Source organism: Halichoeres trimaculatus, unplaced genomic scaffold (genome assembly GCF_033239565.1).
Source record: "Halichoeres trimaculatus isolate MK-OKI-2021-1 unplaced genomic scaffold, fHalTri1.1 fHalTri1_scaffold_8, whole genome shotgun sequence".
Lineage (NCBI taxonomy): Eukaryota > Metazoa > Chordata > Actinopteri > Labriformes > Labridae > Halichoeres > Halichoeres trimaculatus.
In genome coordinates, this window is record NW_027437186.1 from 31,393,347 (window position 1) to 31,417,429 (window position 24,083).

The 24,083-nt window shown below is 41.1% G+C and overlaps 1 protein-coding gene across 2 annotated transcripts; it reads left to right on the plus strand.

The window, feature by feature from the left end:
* Positions 1 to 1,468: 1,468 nt before the first annotated feature.
* Positions 1,469 to 23,941, plus strand: pdzd7a (PDZ domain containing 7a). 2 transcript variants are annotated; one of them, XM_074675344.1, is made up of 15 exons: positions 1,469 to 2,141; positions 2,323 to 2,460; positions 2,595 to 2,769; positions 3,175 to 3,351; positions 3,708 to 3,855; positions 6,303 to 6,363; positions 7,044 to 7,571; positions 12,575 to 12,730; positions 13,942 to 14,114; positions 14,628 to 14,719; positions 14,815 to 14,906; positions 15,056 to 15,124; positions 17,685 to 18,338; positions 18,674 to 18,774; positions 22,875 to 23,941. In XM_074675344.1, exons 1-15 carry the CDS (start codon positions 1,949 to 1,951, stop codon positions 23,049 to 23,051), a joined length of 2,934 nt encoding a protein of 977 aa, XP_074531445.1. In that variant the 5' UTR covers positions 1,469 to 1,948; the 3' UTR covers positions 23,052 to 23,941. The 2 variants fall into 2 exon arrangements, with proteins under 2 accessions (XP_074531445.1, XP_074531444.1); XM_074675343.1 differs by lacking the exon at positions 1,469 to 2,141 and having other exon boundaries at positions 2,346 to 2,460; positions 2,600 to 2,769.
* Positions 23,942 to 24,083: the final 142 nt, after the last annotated feature.

Below are 24,083 nucleotides of genomic sequence, written 5' to 3' on the forward strand. Positions count from 1 at the left end.
TTCGGTTTTCAGAGCTTCTAATGAGCAATTGAAAGCAGCACTACCATGTGACACATCGTGGGCGGTTTGTCATGGAAGACGTGAGTCGCTGGAAACTCTTGGGCGTGGGAGGCAAAGAGCACATGATTGGTTTGAAAAAAGGACCGGCCCCATTTACGTTTTATTTTTTTTTATTTTTTTTCGTACTAACCTAAGTTTGTAAATTTGCAGAGCACTAGAATTCCAAATAAAAATTAATTTAATTTAATTTTATCTTAAGTGTTTTATGCAGAAAATGAATGGCCTTGGAAACCCACTAGGTTTTGTATGTATCAGTATTGTGCGAAAGGTATAACTCTTCACCATAGAAGTGGACATAGCACGATAAAGATGGCATCAACACTTAAATATAATATATTTTCACCCAAAAGATAAATTTACAGAGCATAAAATTATATTAAATGCGTATTTATTTAAAAATTAGCTTCGGGTTAAATGTTGTTGTATTTTATTTTATTTGTCTACCGTATTTTATTTACTTTCATCAAACGAATGATTGTTATTGTAGCCTACTTCTTACCCAGATATTCAAAACTGGGGTGACCTATATTGATTTTGCACGACTGACCACATGATGGCGTTGTTTGCCTTTACCATCATCAACTGGAGGGGAGTGAGAATGAGATGCCTGGGTCATTTTTCATCTAGCACCTGCCTGCAGTTTTACTAGAAAATTCCCGGCTTAATTATCACACCTCGTTCACTTGAGGACAGCGTTACATACACCTGAGTCAGGGTCATTGTAGTGTTATTGTGCTTAATCATCACTAGCCCATAATAGCCTCACAAAGACAGGGGATTATGTCAAAGGCTTACACCTCCTGATAATGGTCACCTGGAAAACAAATGAGGTGGCACTAATACCCCGGCTGTCCGATAACGGTGCGTCAGCGAGGCGCACAGGTGAGAGTCTGTCCGGGCACATTCAGCACTGCACAACATGGACTCAACAGGTAACGCTTTCACACTTTGAACACCTTAGTTACACTTTCACGATGTTTGAACAGTAAACGTGTAAAAGCTGCTGGTTTTGATGGTTGATAGTGCGGGACATTTTTGATGCGTGCAAGTAAACCAAAAACGCACAGTGTGGCTAACGATGCTAGTTAGAGGCAGAAAAGGTAGAAAACAATTTAAAAAGTTTAACAAGTTATTTATAAACTGGTAAAGCTTATAGAACTAGGCATTTATTTGTGTTTACTGTCTTAGCTGCTGTCCATGGTTCTGAATAATGATAAGCCAGCAATACTTTTACTTTAACGTTTCAATGGTTTAGTAAATGGTGTTCCAAAGATTTTGTTTTGTTGTTTTTTTCCATCTTGATTTCTTTAGCCTTCATCTTTTACTGCTTATCTTTTAACAACAGATATCCATTTAATTAAATATGACCCAAGGGGAATCACCATGCACTGCTGACCTCTCTGCACACTGGACCTCAGTCTCCTGGATTAATAAGGAGAAACAGACACCATGAGCTCCGTGGAGACTGATCAAGAAGCTGAAATTAATAGAGGCTTATTTTTATCTTTCATAATCAACCAAAAGCTTAAGGATTCCTGGCTTCAGTCAACAGGAGACTACAACTTTTTACCCTCCTTTAGTCAATGAGGATGTTTTTTGTTTGATTTATTTTTCACATTTCGTCAGTTGAGTTTGGGATTAATTTATGAAGCATTATTTATGACCTGAAAGTGCCTATAGAGGATGTTACCCCCAGCTTTGTACCTTTCCTGCTCCACTGGGAACCAAATTGTGTAATTTTTCATCCACTTTGGGCCAGCAGGGGCAAAGAGGCCCGCTTCCTCCCACTTTACCAAATCTCAGGCTGCACCTCTTCAATCCTCTTGACAGCAGACCCCAGTTATCCTCCTGTCTGGATGACTAAGGGAAAAATTACCTTACACATAGCATGGCTCACTCCTCTCACCCCTCTGGCTGGAGGGAGATGACAAATGGAGACGGGCACCCCCACTTCCAGAGTGGAGTTCAGGCTGGGGGTTCCCACAGCGCCACGCGCTACATGCTGAAGAAGCAGCACCGCCACAGACGCAGGTCTTCCTCGCCAATGGGGAGGGTCATCCTCATCAATGCACCTGTTGATGGTGAGTCCACGACAACTTTCTCTGTTTGCTTATTTGCACTCACAGCTAACCAGACATCCTGTCACTCATAAATCTGAACTTGGAGTTTCTTGGCTTACTCTTCAGAAACTGGCTTTGAGAGTTTGTAGATCTTTCCAGAAACAAAATGTTCGCACGTTTTGTGATTCTTCTGTGTTTTCAGGAGGAGATGACTGTGAAGACATTCACACAGTGACAGTAGATAAGAGTCCAGATGGATGTTTAGGTTTCAGTGTCCGTGGAGGCTCTGAACATGGACTTGGAATATTCGTCAGTAAAGTGGAGGATGACAGCTCTGCAGGTAAGTGTGTGTTTTTCCCTTCTCATTGTTAAACAAGCTAATACTTTTGAATGGTTTCACCTGGGCATTTCCTGTTTCCATGCATTGCTTGCACTTGTACTGTATACCATGTTGAGTCCCACCTCGGTGTGCAGCGCAGGCTGGGCTGACTGTGGGTGATAAGCTGGTGGAGGTGAACGGGGTCAGCCTGGAGAGCATCACCATGAGCAGTGCTGTGAAGGTCCTGACAGGGAACAACAGGTTGAGGATGGTGGTGAGACGGGTGGGAAAGATTCCCGGCATCCGCTACTCCAAGGAGAAGACCACATGGTGAGGCTAAACAATGCAAATACAAACATGGCTGCAGAAATATTCCCCCAAATCTCATCTACCTGTAAATATTTCCCCACACTTAACTCAAATATCTACACCAAACTGTAACTGTCACAGTTTCCACAAGGACAAACTTGTTGTTCGCTCCACTGACCTTTGCATGGCTGTTGTTTTGTAAAGCCTTGTCACTAGTCTACAGCTCAAACTGGTTATCTTTCTTTTGGGATATTCTGTATCTTGGTTTCATGTGGCAGCAGTGGATGGATTACCGCTGTGACCTTTATGGCTTTTTGATTAACCGATACTGACAAGCCTGACCTCCACGGAGAGAGAAGAAAACACTGTGTGAGAATGTTTTCTTGTGTGCATGCTAGTCCCTGCTTTCATGTGTGTGTGTTGTAGGGTTGATTTGATTCACCGGCGGATGGTGGTGGAGGAGAGTGGTCACACGCCGTCAGAGGCCAGTTCAGACAGCGCTCTCCGCCGGATTGTGCATCTCTTCACCACATCAGATGACTACTGTCTGGGCTTCAACATCAGAGGAGGCAAAGAGTTTGGACTGGGAATTTATGTTTCCAAGTAAGAGGTTCAAAATATGTTCAGCCACTGTTCAGGTTACATTTAGAGAACATGTTATTGTGATATTTTTTCAGAAGTGCAGCTTTGTCATAGGCAAAACGGCTTCAAAGAGAAGGAGTTTTGATTTATCTTTATGCTGATACAACAAAATAGGTTTCAGAGCTGCTTTGGTGAGCTCATAGTGAACATTTCACACAAAAAACACAACTAGAGAGGGTCCAATAACATGTTTTCCCTCCAAAGCTAGAGTGATCCAGAAATATACATACAGAGGTTGAAATTTACTATTTTTTTTGGAGTGAATGAAAAAACGTGTTTGACCTAACACTTCGATAACCACTTTCCACTCTCCTCAGATTGGACCCTGGTGGGCTCGCAGAGCAGCATGGCATCAAAATGGGTGATCAAATACTCGCAGCCAATGGCGTCAGCTTTGATGACATCACCCACAGCAATGCAGTTGAAGTCCTGAAAAGCCACACACACGTCATGTTGACCATCAGGGTGAGAGATGTAACAGATTTACCTCCTCCAAGGAGGTTATGTTTTTGGGAGAGTTTATTTATTTATTTGTCTGTGAACAACATGACTCAAAAGTTTACAAACAGATCTTGATGAAATTTTCAGGAAATGCTCAAAATGGGATAAGGATTTTCACCATATGTGTATATAACTTCACGATAAATGGTCAGATTGCTTTTCAAAACAATACAAGACAAGGTCACCATAATTTCTGACAGATGTTAAACTATGATCCAGGTCCTGGCAATATTCTGGATACTAAGATCTGGAATATGAAATATGTACTGATTCATCATAATTTTCAACACTGTCAGGTAACAAATTATCAGACAAACCTGCAACTAACACCAAATTGTAGCAGACAATCTGCTGAAAGGAAGTATAACATTAAAGTAGGACTTAAGTGTTGCTTGACAATCACAATATGCTTGAATATGCTGAATAAAATGATTATGTGGAAAAATTAGAAACTATTTTCACAAGATCTCCTCAGCTTCTGTTTTCATTAATCGAGTAGTTTTGAACATAGCACATTTTGAGGCTTAAGAGCTCATTGAGACTCCTTAGAGTTGGTGGTGAACAAAAAACGGAGCTAACATATATTTCTCATATAAGTGGAATATGAGCACTGATATTAGTCATTTCCTGCTGATATAAAAGATATTGCAGGTTAAAGTATCAACACACCCTTTTTTTCACTGTTGTATAACTGTATGAATCATTTGCCCAGCTTTAAACATGACAGTTGATTGTGCGCTTTACGTGCTGTGACACAATAATAAACGCTACAGCGTGTTAAACAACACTGGCTCCTCTGAGGAGAGGAGTGCAGCAGAGCAGACAGCTGGCTTGCAGCCCTTTAATTTCTTATGTGTGTCTGTTTGCGCATGCATGTGTGCCACTTAACCTGTGTCATTTTTGGAGAAAGGCATTGTGTGTGTGTGTGGGTGTCTGTGAATGGGCACATGCCTGTCGTGCAGTGTGATAGAGTGTGTGTACTCTCTAAGCTCGCTAACATTGCTGTGTGCTCATTTTACTCCTCTGATCTCAAGTTCCACGTGCGAAAAACAGCCAGGGACGGCGTTCATTATTCAAAGGCAGTGAGGGATCAGGTTATAATCAACAGGAGGCCTAAATTTATGTCTGCCTTCTGTTCTTTATCAGACCCACATGCATGTCAGAGTCACACATAGGAAAACAAAGATTAACTTTTGATTTTTAACCGCTCTCTGTCACTGCTCCGGTGAACTTGTTATATATACCTTGTGGACATTTTCATTTTCATTTGCACCCTTACAAAAGCTCTTAAATGGGGTGGGTGTTATGCTAATTTTAACCCTTTAAGCCCATAATGTAGTCATATTGAGTTATAAGAGAAATTGCTTACTTATGGCAGTTTGTTCGAGAAAGTTGTAACGTCTCAGCAGCAGCCTCCTTCACTCTGGGTGCTGATGTGACGCACTGTAAGAGCAGCGATTTTTGTAAAAATCTCAAAAACTGTAATAGATATCTAAAAGCCACATCATACATTAATAGTTGAAAAGTTTGACAACATTTTGAAGCAATAATGGAGTCTGTGAGTGGAAAAATGCTGACGTTTTAGCATCTCAAAGTTGAAGGAATTTTCAGCAGAAGAGCTGAAGTTCCCCATTCATTTAAATGGGTGAAATTTTGTCAGAAAAAGCTGAATAAATCAAGAAGATTAAGGGTTAGAGATAAGAAAAGTCATACCAATCATCTCCTGAAGTAGTTGAACAGTTTAAAACTTGAACGGTGAGAATCGGAAAAAATTTGGAGGAAAAGTTAAGTCAGATTTAAACATAGTTACCCTGAGCCAGTAAAATAAATATCAATACTGACACCTCTGAGAAACTTTCACATGTGTCCCATTTATTATGACACCAGAATGATTCAAATAGTCCTTTTTGATGCAAAGATGAACTCTTTTCAATTTAGGTATTTTCGGTTTTTGGTCATTTTTTCCAAAAAAAAAAGAGGGCAGGGCTTAAAGGGTTGTCTTCTGACAGCTTTGATAGCTTTACAAATCTTCAATTCAGCCACCGTCTCTTAAGGCAGACTCCAGTAATCAAGAACCCAGCTGTCTTGAAGCCTCCTTCACTGTTGCCAAACAAGAAAGTTGTATTTCTCTTTATAAAAAAGACACAGGATTCAGGTAAAGCCCATGTTGATCTCACTAAATTCTCTTTAAACTAAAAAAGTATTTAGTATTGAAACTCAGTATTTTAAATTCACATTTGATTTCTGATGTGAAAGCGGTTGATGTAGATGATGATATAATATAAGAACAACAATGGTCTCTGACTGTGAATATGGGTAATACTAAAACATAGGTCCATTGAGAAGTAAGTTTGTTTACTTGTTTTCTGTCTGCAAGTTTGTAAAAAATCATTTTTTTGTTACTTCAACAGGAAGCTGGGAGATACCCTGCATACAAGGAAATGGTGGCAGAATATGGCTGGCTTGACAAATGTAGGTGTTCTGTATCAAGGTGTTGTATCGCAAAATAACCTGTTTTAAAAATAGAATTAGAGTTAAGGATGAGTTTTATAAGAGATGATATTTACATTGACTAAATGAAATTTTATTTTATTATGGTTGAACTTTGGAGATTTTTATTTCTGTTGTCATTTTTAAAAGTGCTGGATTTGGGAAATAACTGAAACATTTACCACATTAATTTAGTCTGCTTTCTAAACCTCAAATGTTCAGACCTCACAGGACTCAGACTCCTTGTTTCTCAGTTTGGATCCAGTACAACTGAACACAGCCGGGGATTAATTCAGTCCAGTCAAAAGCAGCTCAGTTTTCTGGAACAGTGCATGACCCGACATCGGGGTCAAGATGCTGAGTCATTTTGGAGTTTCATTACAGAGAAAAAGAAAAGAAGAAGAACTTCTGTCTCTTGTTTTGTGTCCCTAAAGTTCAGAGGATTAGGAACACATGGGGGCAGAAAGGTTTAATCCAAACAAAGAAGACCGTGTAGAAAAAGGAAATGAAGCTTGTGTAAACCCAAAGTGTAATCACCGTGTAACCTAGTTGCTTTTTATTTATTTATTTATTTTATTGTAGAAGGTTTTCCTCTTGCACAGAAACACTGAAAAAACACACTAATCTCTTTACTTTCCTAATCTTTGGTTTGTGTCCTACAGCGGCTAACGGAGGCCCTGCACCATCCTCCCAGGGTTCAGACTCCAATTCCTCCGCCTCCTCCTTATCCTCCAGCACCCCCCTCAGCTCCCTCAGTGGTCTCTCCCAAATCCTCTTCCCTCCTGTTTTTGGCTCTGGGATGGTAGACGTTGCCATCTCTACAGAAGACCGCTCCAGACGCCCTAGCAGTGCTGAGAGAACTGCCGACACCGCCATACAGACTGACCCCAACCCTCCAAACCACCTGGATCACCCTTCACCCAACGGGCTGTACCCTGACAGGCTGGCGGGCACAGAAACCAGTCGGACCGTAGGTGCCACAGTGCTGCTGAAGGATACAGTCATACGTGGGAAAGGGGAGGGGCCAAGGGAGATGGGAGGAGCTGGGGAAGGTGGGCGGAGACGGTCGAGGACGCTGTCATCAGGGGACCAGGAAGTAGAGAAACACTCGCCTAAAACAGCGGCCCTGATGGCCCTGAGCAAACCGAGGAAGCCAATCAGACGCTCTCAGAGCCACATCACTGCGTCAGGTGAGACCTGTAAGGTGACTGAGGTTGTATGGAGAGTAAATTTGGTGGTGTAAGCTGCTTTTGGGACCTGGATTTGGTCAAAAATGTCTTCGTTTTTTTAATATGAGAATTCCTAAAAAATGTAGCCTTAGCCTAAGTCTGTTGAAATACTAACTCATAATCATACTCATCAAGTGAAAGGCCAAAGAGAAAAGGTTGGTCTGTTTGAGCAATTTAAAACATAAGCAGTACCACAGATTAAGGGTAGCTACTGCAACTTGATGAATTTAAAGGTAATATCTGCAGGAATCTGACTTGATATGTTAGCACAAGCTAATCCCAAGTTTTTGACACATACCTAGGGATGGGTACCTTTCACAATTGAACCGATACGGTACCGATGGCCAGTACCTGGCAATCGGTATCGGTGCTCAACGGTACCAATTTCCGGTACTTTTTTGTGTTCATGTGTTAAAAAATGACAATTTAATAAAGGTTAGTAGTAATAAAATCTCTTTTTTTTTCAATTTAACATATTTATTCATCAATATATAACCTTGCAATGCTGTGTTCATGGCCAGCATGGAAAATCTCCTACTCTTCCAGTCCCTAAAAGTCACAAGGATGCATTTAGGTACCTAAACGTGGTACCTTTTGATATTCCATGAATCGGTACCCGGTACTTTTGGTACCTATAAAAGTACCTAATTCGGTACCCATCCCTACACATACCTGCTCAGTAAAAGGCCAACCTGCTTCACTTTTCTTCCCAAGCTGCTCTTTAAGTGCCTTCACCCTCGTTTCGCAAAGAGCTTTGTCTGTTGGCGTTTTGTTTCACTTTGGTTGTGTTTTTCCTCCTACACTGGGCGTGCTGTGATTAGCTGATCTTAACAAGATTACTTTCTATCTAGAAACATCCAAAACTCCCCTTTCCCAAGTATGACATGCCGGTAGAGGAGGGGGTTGAGGCAAACACAGACACTGACACAGACACTAACACACGTATAGAGGCCCCAGTGTTGCCACAGTTACTTTGAAAAAGTAATCTTATTACTGATTTCTACTTTAAAATGCAACCTAGTTACTTTACTGACTAATGATTTTAATAAATAAGTTAGATTACAAGTTACTTTATTAGTTACTTTTAGAAGCTGCTGACAACACCTGCAGCTAAATAATTTGGCAAAAATGTGCGATGCAATAGAAATGAAAAATAAGAGTTTGCATGTTTTGTTTTAAAGTAACACGGAGACATTAGTAGTTGTAAAACATGTGCTTTGCAATTAAAAACAAAAATGTTTTATACATTTTGAATTTCAAAACACAACTAAAGAAAGATTTTACAGTGCTGTTTTTGGTGTGCTACAGCACTGTTTAGTTAAATTTTAGACTTAAATTATTTTCTTTTCTTTATTCTTTCTTTTCTCATTCTTAAATGTTGCTGGAGTGTGGGCTCACCTAGCCCTTAGAACCCTGCTCAGGGCACCCCAGTCTGAAAAGTCTGGGCACGCCCCTGCTCGTCACCGGGTGCCTCGTTGTAGCCAACGTTATGTTGCTCTGCTCCTCAGTGGATAGATTTGTGCTTAACAGAGGGTTCAGCTCTTGGAATAGAAGGAGTTACAGTGAAAGACGGGACTCACCTTTTCCCCAGGTAAAAGTCAAACAACTTCTCAAGCATTTATGTCTGCAGTGCACTGATCTCTCTCTAACTGATTCCTTATTGTTTCAAAGATCTTAAGAAAACTGCCAGTGCAGAGTGAACAACAAACCTTAATACTGTCATCTTTAGCTGACACAAACTCAAAACAGTGACTGTATTTCCAGCTAAACGATGAACATCTCTCCTCCACCCCTCTGTTTACCTTCGTGTCGCTGGCTGCTATTACACACGAGTTGTTCACATGAAGCTGGCATTCATTTTTTAGGATAACCCTGCAGACTCTACCTTCAAAGTCTCAACTCTCAACTCTTTGTCTTTCTAGTCAGGAGTCGAGCAACAGCACCCTGGGGTAGCTGCAGGCACTGAATAGATGACTCTTCTGAACCAACGTACAAGGAATCAAAGTTGTTGAGATGTTATAAAATCAGAGATCCCCCTCTCTAAATCTGTAGGAGGGAGATAAGCCTTTACTTCAGCTCTAAGTCTCGGCTGAGTGAAACATAAGAGGCTAGAGGGCCAAAAGTGTTGATGTCTAATCATTCTGGATGCCCAAAAACACTCACACACACCTCAACACCCAATATTAGACCCATGTTTACTATCCTAACATGGTGGAAGTGGGATTTGTTACTTAAACTGCTGCCAGTCGAGAGGAGAGAGCACGAATCTTTTGGCTTTGCTTCTGGGACATGTCGTCCATCTTTTTCAGCAGCCTGTGCGGTACGTAAACAAGGATTCAAAACATATGAAAGACAACGGTATAAAAAATACACTCATAGAAATACAGAATATGTTGTGTAAAATCAGATTTTGAAGATAGAGAATCTGATGATCTCAAGCAGTCATCGTCAGGTAAATCTTGTTATCTACATAGAATTACGTAAGTAATCAGAGATGTGCTCGAAAAGTTTGCAGCATTTGTGTTAAAAGTCCCATATTCTGCTCCTTTTCTGGGGTTTAATATAGATCATTGATGTCTTCATGAAATGGTAGTAACATGTTTTGGTCCAAAAAGCCAATAAATCAAGCACAGCAGCATTGTTTCCAGGCTCTCGTAGCCCCTCTGCTCAGATCGCTCTGATTTAGTGGGCGTGACCTTCATATGTAAATGAGCCACCGCTGATACCGCCCAGTCACTGAGAGCAGCGCCACGAGCTCCAAGTGCTCGTTTACCGTAACATTACAGGCTAAAACAACAGGCTAACTGCAGCTAAAACTAGCATCCTGAAGCTAACACAGAGACAGGGGGGACACTGCGGAAAAGCTCTTACATCTGCTCCACAGCACACAGCATTTAAAATACTCACATTTCCAGGGTCCCAGGTTTGTTGGTGGATGGTTGGTAATGCGCCTGGATTTAGGACCAGTCTATTCACTAGCCCTCTGTTGTACTGTCCAAAGTTGGAAAAGCAGTCGGCCATGAAGTGACTAGCACACACATGCACAGTTTTACTGAGTGTAGCTGGAACATTTCCTTGATAAATGAACTCTAGACACTTAGTCTTGTCTTCTTCTGAGATGGGAAGCTTGTGCATGGAACTATGTGGCTGTTTACAGCCAAAAACAGAGCAGTGATGGCTCTTCAACTTTGGCATTCTCCTCCCCGCAGCAGGGAGAGAAGTGGGCGGGGAGGGGGTTCGGGGGTATCTGCTCCGGTGGATCAATCAGGTCAGGCTTGCTCCTGATTGGTCAAAAAAGGGAATCGCTGATGTCGGCAGATTCCAGAAATTCCAAACAGCTCGTTTAGGTCAGGATTTTACATTCACAAGCACTACTAAATACAGGTTTTGTCATTAAATATCACATTTTGTGGTCTTGGAGGAAAACCAAAGACCAACAAATTTCACTAAAAGACTTAATAAAGTGATTTTTGCACAATATAGGACCTTTAATCCAAACAACCAAATACACAAAGTGAACACAAGACCAGTTTTTGTATTCTTCATTTAAAAGCATCTAGTATCAAATAAAACTATTATCCTTGTTTTTCTGGTGTAATGTAGAAGTTCAAAGTACATAAAAGTTTCCAAGGTTTGCAAAGACTGAGCATATTCTTTTTTTTGTTTCAATTTCTCATTATCAGATCTTTTCCAAACTAAAGTATTGCCCCTGAAACCCCAACATCAGTCAGGCTTTATTCTGCTCTGTGGCTGTTGAAGCAGAGGTATCATCTATCTCAGTTAAAGACACAAACTTTTCCAGGATCTTAACTCGGAGAGAGAGCAGCCGTCAGTGTTAGATCCAAATCTTTGGCTCATATTTGTGACAGCACCTGAACCCACCGTGTAATGAGATCCACTCTGACAGCCTCCAGAGATCCTCCTGCAGGGCATCAGTCAGTTTAATGACTCCTCATCCCTCCATCACTCCAGGTGCTGAAGAGGAACATCTAACCTCCACTCGGCTCATTTCAACTCCAGACAGAATTTGTTCAAGAGCACAAAGTTAACTTAGACTCCTGATTAATCTCTGCCCTTTACTCTCAGCTGTTGAGCCTCTGTGAGAAATGAATACGAACACGCATACAGAGCAATATCCATCCCAGCCTGTTGAGTTATGGGGCTTTCCTTTTCAATTTATCCCGTTCATTCACACCTCCAGGACCTGACGGGGGCTTGTGGTGGCGCCTGGGGCTGATTGGACGTTTGTTATGTAAGCTGGAGCTCTGTGATATTGTGTCCTCAATAGATGGGGAGGAGTGAAGGGGTTAGGTTGGTGTAGCTGCAATTCATCAGTATTACTGTGTTACTTTTCACAGTGGCAGATTTACTGCAGAGAACAGAGGAGCTGACTGGAAGAGAAATGAACAGTCTGTACTCATAGCGGAGAGCGTGAATCACCCTCCTTTATTGGCTAACAGTTAAACACGGAGCCGGCAGAGCTAATGAATTATGTCTTCAGCTCCATGCGCAGAGATGCAGATTGTTCTGTTCTACCTGGGGCACCTGTGATGAAAGGTTTTCATTTCACAAACTATGGCTGCAGCATTATATTAATGGCTTCATTTACACAGCACCTCTCTGGAAAAAAACAATGTTTACTGAGTGATTTCCAAACTAAAATCCTATAAAAGTGGCAAAATAGACAAAGTTAAGAGAAAACTGAAAAACAGACTCTCAGGTTTTTGATAAATACAATACAGCTTGCCAGTCATTTCCACCTCAAAAGCTCTTCTGGGGACAGGTTTTACTGTCAAGCATCCATTAAAAACACTATGATGCTTTCACTAGATGCCTGTTTTCAATGTGTCCATGTAAACTCTGTCACTAAAAATAGACAATAAACAATTTTTCAATTATACTTCACATGCTGTTTTAAAGAGACTTGAAACTGAACATTTTGTTCCTTTTTTCACAACTTTTAGAGGAAAGAAGGAAGAAGAAGAGACAACAGAAGGAGAAGCAGTCTTCAGAGGGTAAAACCAACCTGCAGAGATCTAAAACCTTTGTCAACCTATTGTTCAAGAAAGACCGTAAAGAGAAGAGTCGCTCCAAGTCACCAGCTCGTCATGGCGATAAAGGTGAGGGCAAGGTCACAGTGCTTTAACTTCCATTATAATAATATTTGACATCTTTTTAAAGTTTAATTTTGATTGAAAAAACTTTTTGATGATGATTTTTGATTAAAGAAGTCAGAGGTCCATTTCTTGTTATATGAGGGTGGGCTGAAAAGTTCATAGCCTGACTAGGAAGGAGTTATGCCATAGTGATGAAACTTGGCATGCATCAAATTCAACATTTTCATGGTATCTTTCAATACAGTGTGTGTTTTCATGGTTTGTTGATGTGGCAGGACTTCCGGTCCTTGGGTTATCTTTATTGCTCTCCCTACCCCTCTTGGATTCAGCTTCCTACATTTTCACAGTTGGTAAAGCTGGAGCATCATCCCCTTGTGTAGCAACCATGTCGGCATGAATATTCGTGGGGGTTAACTCCTTTTTCAGCAGATATTTGATAACACCACGTTGCCAAATTTTATCTGTATTCACAAAATGTCTCTGGTTGTACTTCTCAAAGTCCTAAAACAAGTCATCAGCGTCAGTTTATCTGAAAATAATCCCAGCCAAAAGTGTCAGAAAATGTTTACTGGAAAAAAACAAAATCTTCTTAAGTGTTTTTGTCTTATTTTACGTGAAAGTTGTCTTGCTATACTTGATATGAGCCACATTCACCTGATCAGTCCAGAAACATGTCTTGTTTCAAGTTATTCAAAGACAAAAATGATGTCTCAATTCTCAAACAAATACAAAAAATCTGACAATGGAACAAGAATAATTGCAAGAAAATTTGCTTCAAACTAGAATGTCTTAAAACAAGTAACTTTTCTCTTGTTCCATCGGCAGATTATTTTATTCACTTGTTACAAGCAGTTCAGACCTCATTTTTGCCTTTAAATAACTTAAAACAAAACATTTTTCTGTATTTGTCAGGTGAATGTGGCTCATATTAAGTCTTAAAATACATTTTCTTTTGAAAATTAGATACTTGATAAGATTTCAGTTTTTTGCAGTGTTGAATTTAATGCATGCTAAGTTTCATCACTATGGCTTAACTCCCTCCTAGTCAGGCTACAAACTTTTCAGCCCTCCCTCGTGTTACATACAGGAGACTCATTTTGAATGAAAAAATCTGCATCACTGCAGGATTATCTCTCTTTAAATGTAAGTTTGGGCTTCATCCATTTGACCACAGGGCTTACTTATGATGCATCATTTTTAACTTTCTTTCTTAGATAGGGATCGAGGTCGCCCTTTCCAACTCTTGACCTCGCCCAAAGAGTCCCGAGCTGGTCTCAAAGACAGCACCGTGCTGCCTCGACTGGACGCCCTGCAGCACGTGGAGAACATGGCCAAGAGGCTGCTCATCCAGGACGAGGTGGCCGCTGTGATGCGACACTGTCAGCGGGTGAGTTTCTGATCTATCACACCTGTAACACCTCAGTGACTCTCTCCTGTTTGTGTTTTCCTCTGAATGACAATCCGCTGAACTTTTTACAGACTCTCTGTGTCACTGAGCGTCCTGTAGTGATAGATATGTCTGGCAGCGACGGTGACAAAAGACGGATTTGGCCTGTCATTTATGATCAGGATCAAATATCAAACATCCTTTGATCCTCTTGGCTCTATGAGCCCATCTCACAATTATGGGCCATTTTCAGGGGATCGGCTCCTTGGCCACTCCTTTTGTTACTGTATCAGAAATATTGTTACTCCTTTAAGGTTTGAAGTTTTATTTCATGTTAAAAATGATGGGAACAAATTTGATCTTTTAGTCTCAAATGTGTAAAAGATGAACGCTGTTTCCTACGTTTCCCAGAAGGCATCTAGTTTGCTTTTTTTCTATTTCAAAGCTTTCAAACTTTATTTTTTGATTTAGACATTCTGTCAGGATCATGTCTTGATCTAATCCTTCCCTCAGTTTTTATCTGAGAACGTGGTTGAAGAATTAGTACGCCCCCTTTTGGCAATCTTGGACAGGCCGGAGAAACTGCTTCTTCTCAGGGAAATAAGGTGAGATGCATTATGGGAGCAGTACGTTATCATACTGTTGTATTGTCGAGGTGTGTTTCAAAATGTTTGTATCTCACTGATCATATCTGCTGCAGGATGCTGATACCGACAGCTGAGTTGGGTCGCTTCGACAGCATGGTCATGCCCTTTGAGCTGGAGGCGTATAATGTGCTCAAGAGTCGCTCTGGTAAGCAGTCTGATTTTTATGATGAAGGTCAGAGTAGGTATGTTTTTTCTGTTGCTTTGAATGACACAAAAGAGTGAGAACGGGAGTTATTTAGGAGAAAATGAAAGGAGAAAGCTGTGATATGCCTTCAGTTGTGTATTTCTCTGTAGCCCGATCTCCAGCCCTGCGCTCCCCTCGCAGTGGAACCCCTCGACGTCACCTCATCACCCCAATCCCAGGTACATCATCTCCCTCCTCCTCCTCCTCTCACACTTTCACTCTCTTAACCTCACCTTTGTCCCCTGACTCTGTCTGCTTTCTGCCCTTTCTCTAATCCCTGAGGAAAATGAGAAACACGAGGGGCTTAAACCTCTCACCTTTTGTTTCTTTCTCCCACTCTCACTTCTACTCCCTGGCTTCACTTTCCTCATGCCCTCTCTCATGTCTGCATCACCAAACTGAAACACATGCCTCCACAGAGCATACCCCGTCTCATTCCCACCTCCTGACCTCATATAAAACACACTCACGCACACATTGCCGTGCACGGGCTAGCTCAGGTTTCCTGCGCCTGTGCTGAGGCAGAGGCTAATGTTTCATCTCTGCGGCCAGCTGAAAGGACTGAGACGAGCCTGCTCGCCGGGGTGACACTTTCACAATACAGAGATGCTTTTAGTCTCTTCTTCATTCAAGAGTCATCAAGACACAATCAATACAGCCTCACCTCAGACTGACTGCAGCCATCTCACTTTCTAAAGTCACAGGTTAGAGGTCACAGGGTCAGAGCAGACAGGTCATCACTCAGTGTCAGGGCTTTGGAAACAGGGAATGGACGTTTTGGCTGGACCTCTTAGAGTAAGGGAGATTAGAAGATTAATATTACAAGAGAAAACTGGACTTTGCTACGATAAACACCAAAAAAAATGTTAACCATGCAGCCTAGGTACGTGTCCGTTTTTCTATTTATTCCAATTATTCATCCCTGCCTGACAACAAAGGTGTGGTTTGCTTATTTAAAGGGGCTTCCAGTTTGGGTCGACTAGAACCCAGCACTTCTAGGTCCCTATGACAACACCACACCAGCTGACAAAGTTTAGAAGTGAGAAGAGACAAAACACAAAGATCGGTGTTTTTCTCTGCTAAAAACAATTTCTGTGACTAATTTTGTAGTGATGGTGGACACAGGAGCCTAACTGTCAAACAGAAAAAGGACAGAAGAGCAAAAGAAAGCTAAACAGGAAAGTGATACTGCCCAAGCTAAAGGCTAATTAGCCTAGCAGGACATAGCTAACCAGGATTTACTGACGTTACACTTTACGGAGCACTGTGCTAAAATAAACAGCTACTAAACTACTTATACAAATTGACAGTGTTTACTTGTTGTCACGCTAGCCTACTGATATGTTGGAGCACTGGGCTAACAGGCTAGCTTGATGTCACGTTTCAAACTGTAGCGCTGCCTAACTGTACTGGTAAATACCTTACCTCAGCACATTGTATCCAGTAAAAAGTTGTCTTGAAAAAAGAAAATTTGTTTTGATCTGATCTCCGTTTAATACCAAAACAAACACACGCCTCACTAAAAGTAATTTACGACAGTGTATGGAGACTCCGGGGCACAAGGTGGCGAGGGAGTGCAAATAAAACAGATTCCTCATAGCATCTTTAAAATACTGTTCAAAATAATTCAGGCTTGGTTTCTTTTTGTTTTGTTTTGTTTTATAGCACATCTCAATCAATCAATCAGTCTTTATTTGTAAAGCTCCAAATCATGACAAACGTTGTCTCAAGACACTTTCCAAAAGCATCAACAGGTCTAGACCCGTTACTATTAAAAACATTTTATTAACAGAAACCCAACACCAAAACAAGATAAGGAGTCTTATCTCATTTTTTTTCTTTCTTTTTTTAAACACTTTTGTTTTATTTTCTTTACTTTGTGAGGTTACAACAAAAGAACATGTTATACAACAACTTTGGTGTCAGTTAACAAAAGTTCATGTAGCCTCCTTATAAAAAGTCCTTTCTCCTCAGTCTTTCTGGTGGCTTTTAAAGTCAATCCACTTTTTCCATTTTGTTTGACAGAAAGATTTTTGAAGTCTCAAATTGTGTGTAAAGATCTCCAGGTTGTGAAGTTTTTCCACAGTGTCCAACCAGTTTTTCAGAGTGTGTGTGTGTGTGTGTGTGTGTGTGTGTGTGTGTGTGTGTGTGTGTGTGTGCGTAGGGGGGGGGCCTCCTTACGCCACTTTCTTGTTACGGCTTTCTTAAATGCCACAAGTAATGTTTCAACCAGGTATCTGTCTTTGTTTTGAATATTTTCTTGTGTTAAATTTCATAGATGCAGCGTCTTAAGAATTTCATAGCCCAAGACTGTTGTCATTTCTTTCCACACTTCATCCCAGTACTTGTTAATTTTTACACATTGCCAAAACACATGAGCGCGATCCACGTCATGTTTCTAAACACTGTCTCCAGCAAGGTTGACAAATGAGGATGATTTTTGGGATGGTGTTATCTCATCTTAACCCACCATGAGTACAGCACTTTGCAGCTTTTAGTTACAATGACAAGGAAAAACTTCCCTTTAACAGGCAGAAACCTCGGACAGAACCAGACTCATGTTAGACAGACATCTGCCTCGACTGTATTGGGGTTAGAGACATCTTTGAATTAGAATAAAATACCCATCATGTTTTTTGACGGCTTTTCTGCTTGTTTAGAAAAGTGGGACAGTGGGTAAGGAAGCACACTGAAAAATAAACTTATGCCGTATTATTTCCTGTTTTCATGCTTGCTCAGACTTCAGAGGCGGTTTCCACCTGCAGCCGGTCCAGGACCCTCTCCAGGAGCGTCAGCTGATCGATGAATTGGAGAGGTTACGTTTGTCTGGCCAACAGACTGGTCACATACCTCCATCCCGTGCCTTCACCCCTCTGCTGGATGTACCTGTAGACAACTACGCCTCCTCCACTGTGCGCTCCCGCTCCCTGAGCCCCTCACCCACCTACAGCTCCATCCTCACAGCATCCTCTCACAGCACCCAGCGTGGACGCCAACCCCATCGCTCCCCTGACAGAAGAGAGAACGGGGCAGCAAGGTATGACGAGGTCTCCTTATTGTCGGTGTCTGACCGAGGAGATGTGTTTCCTGAACGCGGGAGGTCGCCTGTGAGGAACGGCCACGGGAGGGCGAGGAGGGAGGCGAGCCCTGACAGCATAGATAACAGACGGAGCAGGCAGGAGGGCTACACTGAGGTCAGCGTGCGTGTTCCCTCACAGCGGAGAGGGAGGACCCCGCTCGCTGGAGTGTTTGAGCAGCAGAGAGACAAGAGCCCGTCCACAGGCAGAGGGAGCAGTCAGCAGGTTAATGGACATTCACAAAACGGTCACAGCGTGACGCCTGAGGAGTATGAAATCAAGACTTTGACTATTTCCAAGGCCAAGCAATCACTGGGTAAGCACGAAAAAGAAACATCTATTTTCTTTTCACTTCTAAGTTAGTGTTGAATTTTTGTTGTGACTGAATTTATCATGATCCTTTATGGGTAGAAAATTTTAAAAAGTAAAACAATGCATTTTAATGTTTATGCAGTCTGTGTTCATATCATCACCAGTAGAGGGCAGAGTGTCACTTTTTCTAAACCTAAAGGGATTTGGAAAGGAAAATGACTGATCAAAGTCAAAGGGAGAAGAGAGTTTTTTTTTTCTCAAATAGACTTGTAAAAATATTAAAATCTTTTTTGTGTCTGTAAACTCTCCTGTTTATCATTGATTCCTTAATTTCTGCAGGAATTAGCATTTCTGGAGGAGTAGAGTCCAGAGTCCAGCCGATGATAAAGATTGAAAAAATCTTTCCTGGAGGAGCTGCATCTACAAATGAGGCTCTGAAGGTGAGTATTTAAGGCAGAAACAGATGAAAACAAAACAGTAACTTTTAACAAAAGTTGTGAAAGTTCCTCAAAAAATGAATATCAGCATTAGGATTTTTTCCTAGAGAAGAAGTTGGTTGTGAAGTTAGATATAACCCAATTTTTCCTTGTAATGCTGGAAATGTTCTTGAATTCCTTCATAAATCTCTGATTTTAAAGCGTAGTAAACTTCCTCTCTGGTTGGATCATGTTGTAAGTACCTGTCAGCTCTCTGGTCTGTGTTTATGAGTTATTTCCATAAGACGGTGAGTCTATGACGGAGGCTTGAATGTGTTCAATGAGGAGTGAAGAAATGATGAGTGGATCTCTGTCTCAAGTAGCCCGTCGCCTCCATTATTGATGAGGTACACAGGCGCTGGTCTGCTAATGTATTGGTAATATATCGACCGCACGGTAACTTAACAGTCATCCGTGATCTTGGCCTTGTTCATTAAAGCACACCTGATCCACACACTAATTCACGACAGGTAACCACAGGCTAATTCTTTAACAGAGGCGACACCAGTGTACTGAAGAAGAATAAGTGTGTGTTAGCCGTCTAACCCTAACGTGTGGCTGGTTACTTCTGTACATATGTGATGTCCTCACACACACCATGCCAACATGACTTAAAACAGAGTCACAGTGTCGTACACAGATACTCAGATACTTTCTAGGACCTGTCTATCTGTTGTTTCTACCTCACACCTCAGAAGAAGACGTGTCAGCTGGCTCATATCAGCCCTCTGGCTCAGCGCTATCGTCTCAGCTCTGCAAAGGGAAGTGTGAGCAGTGCAGCTCGGTGTTAACATGCATCCTGTTTCCTTTGACCCTCATGATAACATATAATCAGTGAAGAATGTCGTCCTCTGTGTGTGTGTGGAGATGTGTGACCATGTGTTTAAAAATATTCCTGTTTTTAGACACAGACACCTGAGAGATGATGTGCCTCCTTTTAACAGGCTGTGTGAGGGAATCTGGTTAATTCCCCAACATATGACAGTGAATGAACGTACAGCTTAATCATCTGAAGGCTTGTTTGAAAGAAAGTTTGTTTACCCACACTAGAAAGCATATTTTCTTAACACTGTTCTGTACGGTGGCTGGTGGGTGTCAGACAATTTGCAAAAGCTACAACATGAATCCAAGAGCAAAAGACGCAAACGCCGCAACTAGACATGCACCGATTGATCAATGACTGGGAAGGTCTGACAGCCAGCCATTGTTACTTTTTGTGCTGAGACCAAAAACTCAGGACACTTTATTGGTTGTTTAAGTTAAAACATAAAGATTTTATTGTTTCACAGGTATTGTTCAATGACTTTCACTAAAATAAGATTGGAACATTGAAGGTATATGCTGTCAGTTATAAAAAATAAAAAATCGGTATAGGCCTAAAATTAGTATCGGCAGGTCAAGCTTTTCAAAGATCGGTGATCAGTCAGAAAATTGTGATCCTTACTTGAGTAGAAGTAAAATACCTATGTAAAAAAAACACTCGAGTAAAAGTAAAAAGTACAGGCTCTGAAGTGTACTCAAAAGTATTTTTAAAAGTAAAAAGTATTCCTATTGCACAATTCACTGACTGTAAACACAGAATAATTTATAATATATCTACTTTAGCAATCTTATTGTTTGAACAAACACTACCTGCTGAGTGTCCTAATGTACTTGATGCACTAACCCTAACCCTAACCCTGCACAAGATGCAACGCATACGCCAGGAGTTGTTTTTAGCACCAACAAACTCAAAAAGCTTTTTTAGATAAGGCTAGGGATGGGTACCGAATTAGGTACTTTTATAGGTACAGGTACTTTTATAGGACCGGATTCTGTCAAAAGTACCAGGTTCCGATTCACGTAAAATCAAAAGATACCATGTTCAGGTAACTAAATGCATCCTTGTGACTCTGAGGAAGTGGAAGAGTAGGAGATTTTCCATGCTGGACATCAACACAGAATTGCAAGGTTATATATTGAAGAATAAATATGTTAAATTGAAAAAAAAAAGTATTTTATTATTAAAAAAATTGATATATTTTACCACATAATCACAAAAAAGTACCAAAAATTGGTGCCGTTGAGTACTGGTACCAATTGCCAGGTACCGAGCGTCGGCACCATATTGTTTCAAATGTGAAAGTTACCCATCCCTAAATTAGGCTGTGGGTGCTGCTCCTGTGACTGTGTGGGACCCTCACCGTTGTCCAGTTTGTTCAGCTGCTCGAACGTGACTGGTGTAACATGTGTAGGCAGTGTGGCAGACCTGCTCTGACACTGATGTTGTGGTGTCAAAAAACAAAAAATATATAGGCTCAGGCTCCATTTATAAAGTAATGAGCCTTTTTGGAAAGTTTAAGGAGTAGAAAGTACTGATTTTTATTTATGTTAAAAATGTAATACTTCGTTACATGCCATCTCTGGTTAAAAGAGGTTACTTATCCAAACGGACACAGAAAAGTTGTAAAAGTGAGTAAATGATTAACTTCATCTATAATAAATAAAGCTTTGTAAGGGGTGTCACCTTGTGATATCCTTCATAGCTTTTATATTTCTTTATTTATATTAGCATTAAAGCTATATTTATCATAGCTTAAGTTACAAAAGACAACAACCATTTACCTACTTACACAACTTTTCTGTGTCCGTTAGGAAAACTGTCCTCTAACTTCTGTTGTTTTGTGGCTTTTGCATTCGTGTTGTTGCTTTTGCTAATTGTCTGACACCTATCAGCCACCTTAGTACTACCCACAGAGAGGAAACTGTGAGCTCAACCTGTCTTGCAGGTTTATTTGGAGCTGTCATTGCATTTCACGTATTTGTATGTGCGTAAATGCATCCACAAATGTGATTCTACAGATTTCTTGTAAAAAAAACACTTAGACTTTTCAGCCATTTAAGACTTGATATTTATTTGCAAATCAGTCCACATATTTGTGGATGCATTTACACACACACACACAAATAGTTTAGCGACAATAGTAGCTCCATAGGTTTAGTTTAGGTACATTTGCGGTGAAACTGTCTGTGTTGATGACTTAAATACTGCACAATCGTAGACAAACTACAAAAAGCAAGCCCATTGTGACTCCAAGTAGCTTATAATGATTCTGTGAGGGGAAAAAAAATCTTCTGCAACCTATGTGGTTTTTGCAAGTGATGATACATCCATGCAAGCTGTGATCATTTTCACCAGCTGTTATTTTTAGATTGTGACATCCGTTGGCCAGAAGAGAGAAAAACCCAACTCTCAAATGCGCTCCATAAACGGCCGCAAAGAGGATGCAGCAGATTAGGTTGGATCTATTTAATTCAAATAAATTACTTTTCAAAAATGAAAAAGCACCTTTAATCTGCTCTTTGGTTAAATGGATATAAATCTTCTGATACTGTTCTCATGGGAGGTTTTGAGGTTATTGGTGACACTGAACTGTCTGCTGAGCTGTTAAAAACCCCATCAGACCAGAATCAGGGCAGAACCTCCTCCTAAACAAACATGATGAGTTTGACACCTGGAAAATAAAAGGAAAATTGATGTCTGATGATTGAAGAGGGAGAGGGAAAGGGAAAAGAGGTGGAGGAAAAACAATGGCCATCTGTGCTTTGTCTGATGTGTTTCTAACCTTCACTGAGGTTGAACACTTGAGGCAGGTGCATCCTCGGCAAACGTTAATGACATCAGAGGAAGTTCCTCTCCTCTGGGCTCAAAGTTTCGCCGCTCTGTGCTCGCATCCTGCAGGAAACAGGAGTCTCATCTATGTGTGTGTGTGTGCGCTTGTCTCAATGTATGTTCTTTTTTTCAACAACCTTGTGCTGAAGGGGGAACTTTATGTGTGCAGTAGTGACGGCCTTCAGTGTGAATTCATTAAAGTAGCAGTAGAGCCCCCATCCTCCCTGGCATAAATCAGGTCCACGCTAAGGGACACAATCACAACAGATCTAAGGAAACCGTCGATAATGATGCTGCGGAAAGAGACAAATCACTACAGAGCAGAGACACACAGCATAAGGATCAAGAATAGTCTTTTCTTGGTGTTCTTCGTGTCAGACTTTGAACATTTTTTCTGTGTTTACATCTGCAGGCAGGGTATGAACTGCTGTCTGTGGACGGCAAAAGTCTGCAGGGAGTGACACATCAGCACGCCGTGGACGTTATTCGCCGGTCGTTCAGCAACAAGGCCAAAGACCCAATGGTTTTTGTGGTCAAGGTTCCCAAGGTCCTCACTGCTCACGCCGGCCCCTGGAGACCTGCTGACTAACCTTTGTGTGCCTCACAGCAAGGCAGGAGCTCAGGCGTGAAGGACACACAAACCTGCAACCCCTGTGGGAGATGACAAACTACACAATCCACTACAAGGGGAAACGTGGGACTGGTAGATCTGCACCAAAGGGATGAGGTGTGGATGCTTTAAAGTGTTTGTGTCTCTCACGTTGGAGCAGGTTTATAGGGAGTCTGTTTAATGGATCAAGATTTTGCTATGATGAAATGTAATATACTAAATTTTGCAACTACAAGAGTTTTTTAAACATTCTTAGTAAACATAATAAAGCTGCATTCGTTGCACATTAACCAGAAAGAAAGTGAATAATGTTTGTTTTATGAGAATATCATGTGATCAATGAACTTCTTGGTTGAAACCGTGCCACTGTTGGATGCACATCATGACCTCTGAGTCCTCTCTGATTACGGAGCCAGTGGTCTGCACTTTTCAGTTGGATCATCTCAGCCCAGCAGGCCTGCCAGAGGGAGATTACCCAAGCCTGCTTTATCAGATTTATAGATTTATACCCAGATTAATCCCCTGTATTATGTCAAAACTGATAGTTTGGGTTTAGCGGATGTCATGGGGAGAGATTATTCCAAATTTCTGGTCAGTGCTTCTGGCTGTATTTTTCTGGCTGTAGCGCTTGTGCTCTGGAGCAATCCGCCACTTTGGAGGCTTAATTACACGATGCAGTGGACCAAGCTTACGTCTGACTTGGATGAAACACGTCAATGATAAATGCAGGACATGAAAACCAGTGGCACAGTATAAATCAAAGTACTGGAGAAATGGGCAGTGAAATAGCGTGTGCATAGTGCCTTAAATCTGCAGACAGCCAGAGGGGAAAACACTAATTAATGTTACACAAACTTGGTTTTGTTATGCAAAAGAAAAGCTCAAGCTGAAATGTTCCTATTTAGACATGCAATTAAAGTAAAAGATTAAATTATGTCTGCATATGCCTTTGAGTTATTACAAACTACTTCAAATATTTGACAACACATGCTGACTTCCACTTTGATGTTT

Bases quoted from the DNA above. Each gene is read 5' to 3' on its own strand.
- pdzd7a (XM_074675344.1), top strand. From the start codon at position 1,949: ATGGCTCACTCCTCTCACCCCTCTGGCTGGAGGGAGATGACAAATGGA. The intron at 6,364-7,043 runs GTAGGTGTTCTG...TGTGTCCTACAG, and splicing joins ATATGGCTGGCTTGACAAAT to CGGCTAACGGAGGCCCTGCA. The intron at 14,115-14,627 runs GTGAGTTTCTGA...TCCTTCCCTCAG, and splicing joins TGATGCGACACTGTCAGCGG to TTTTTATCTGAGAACGTGGT.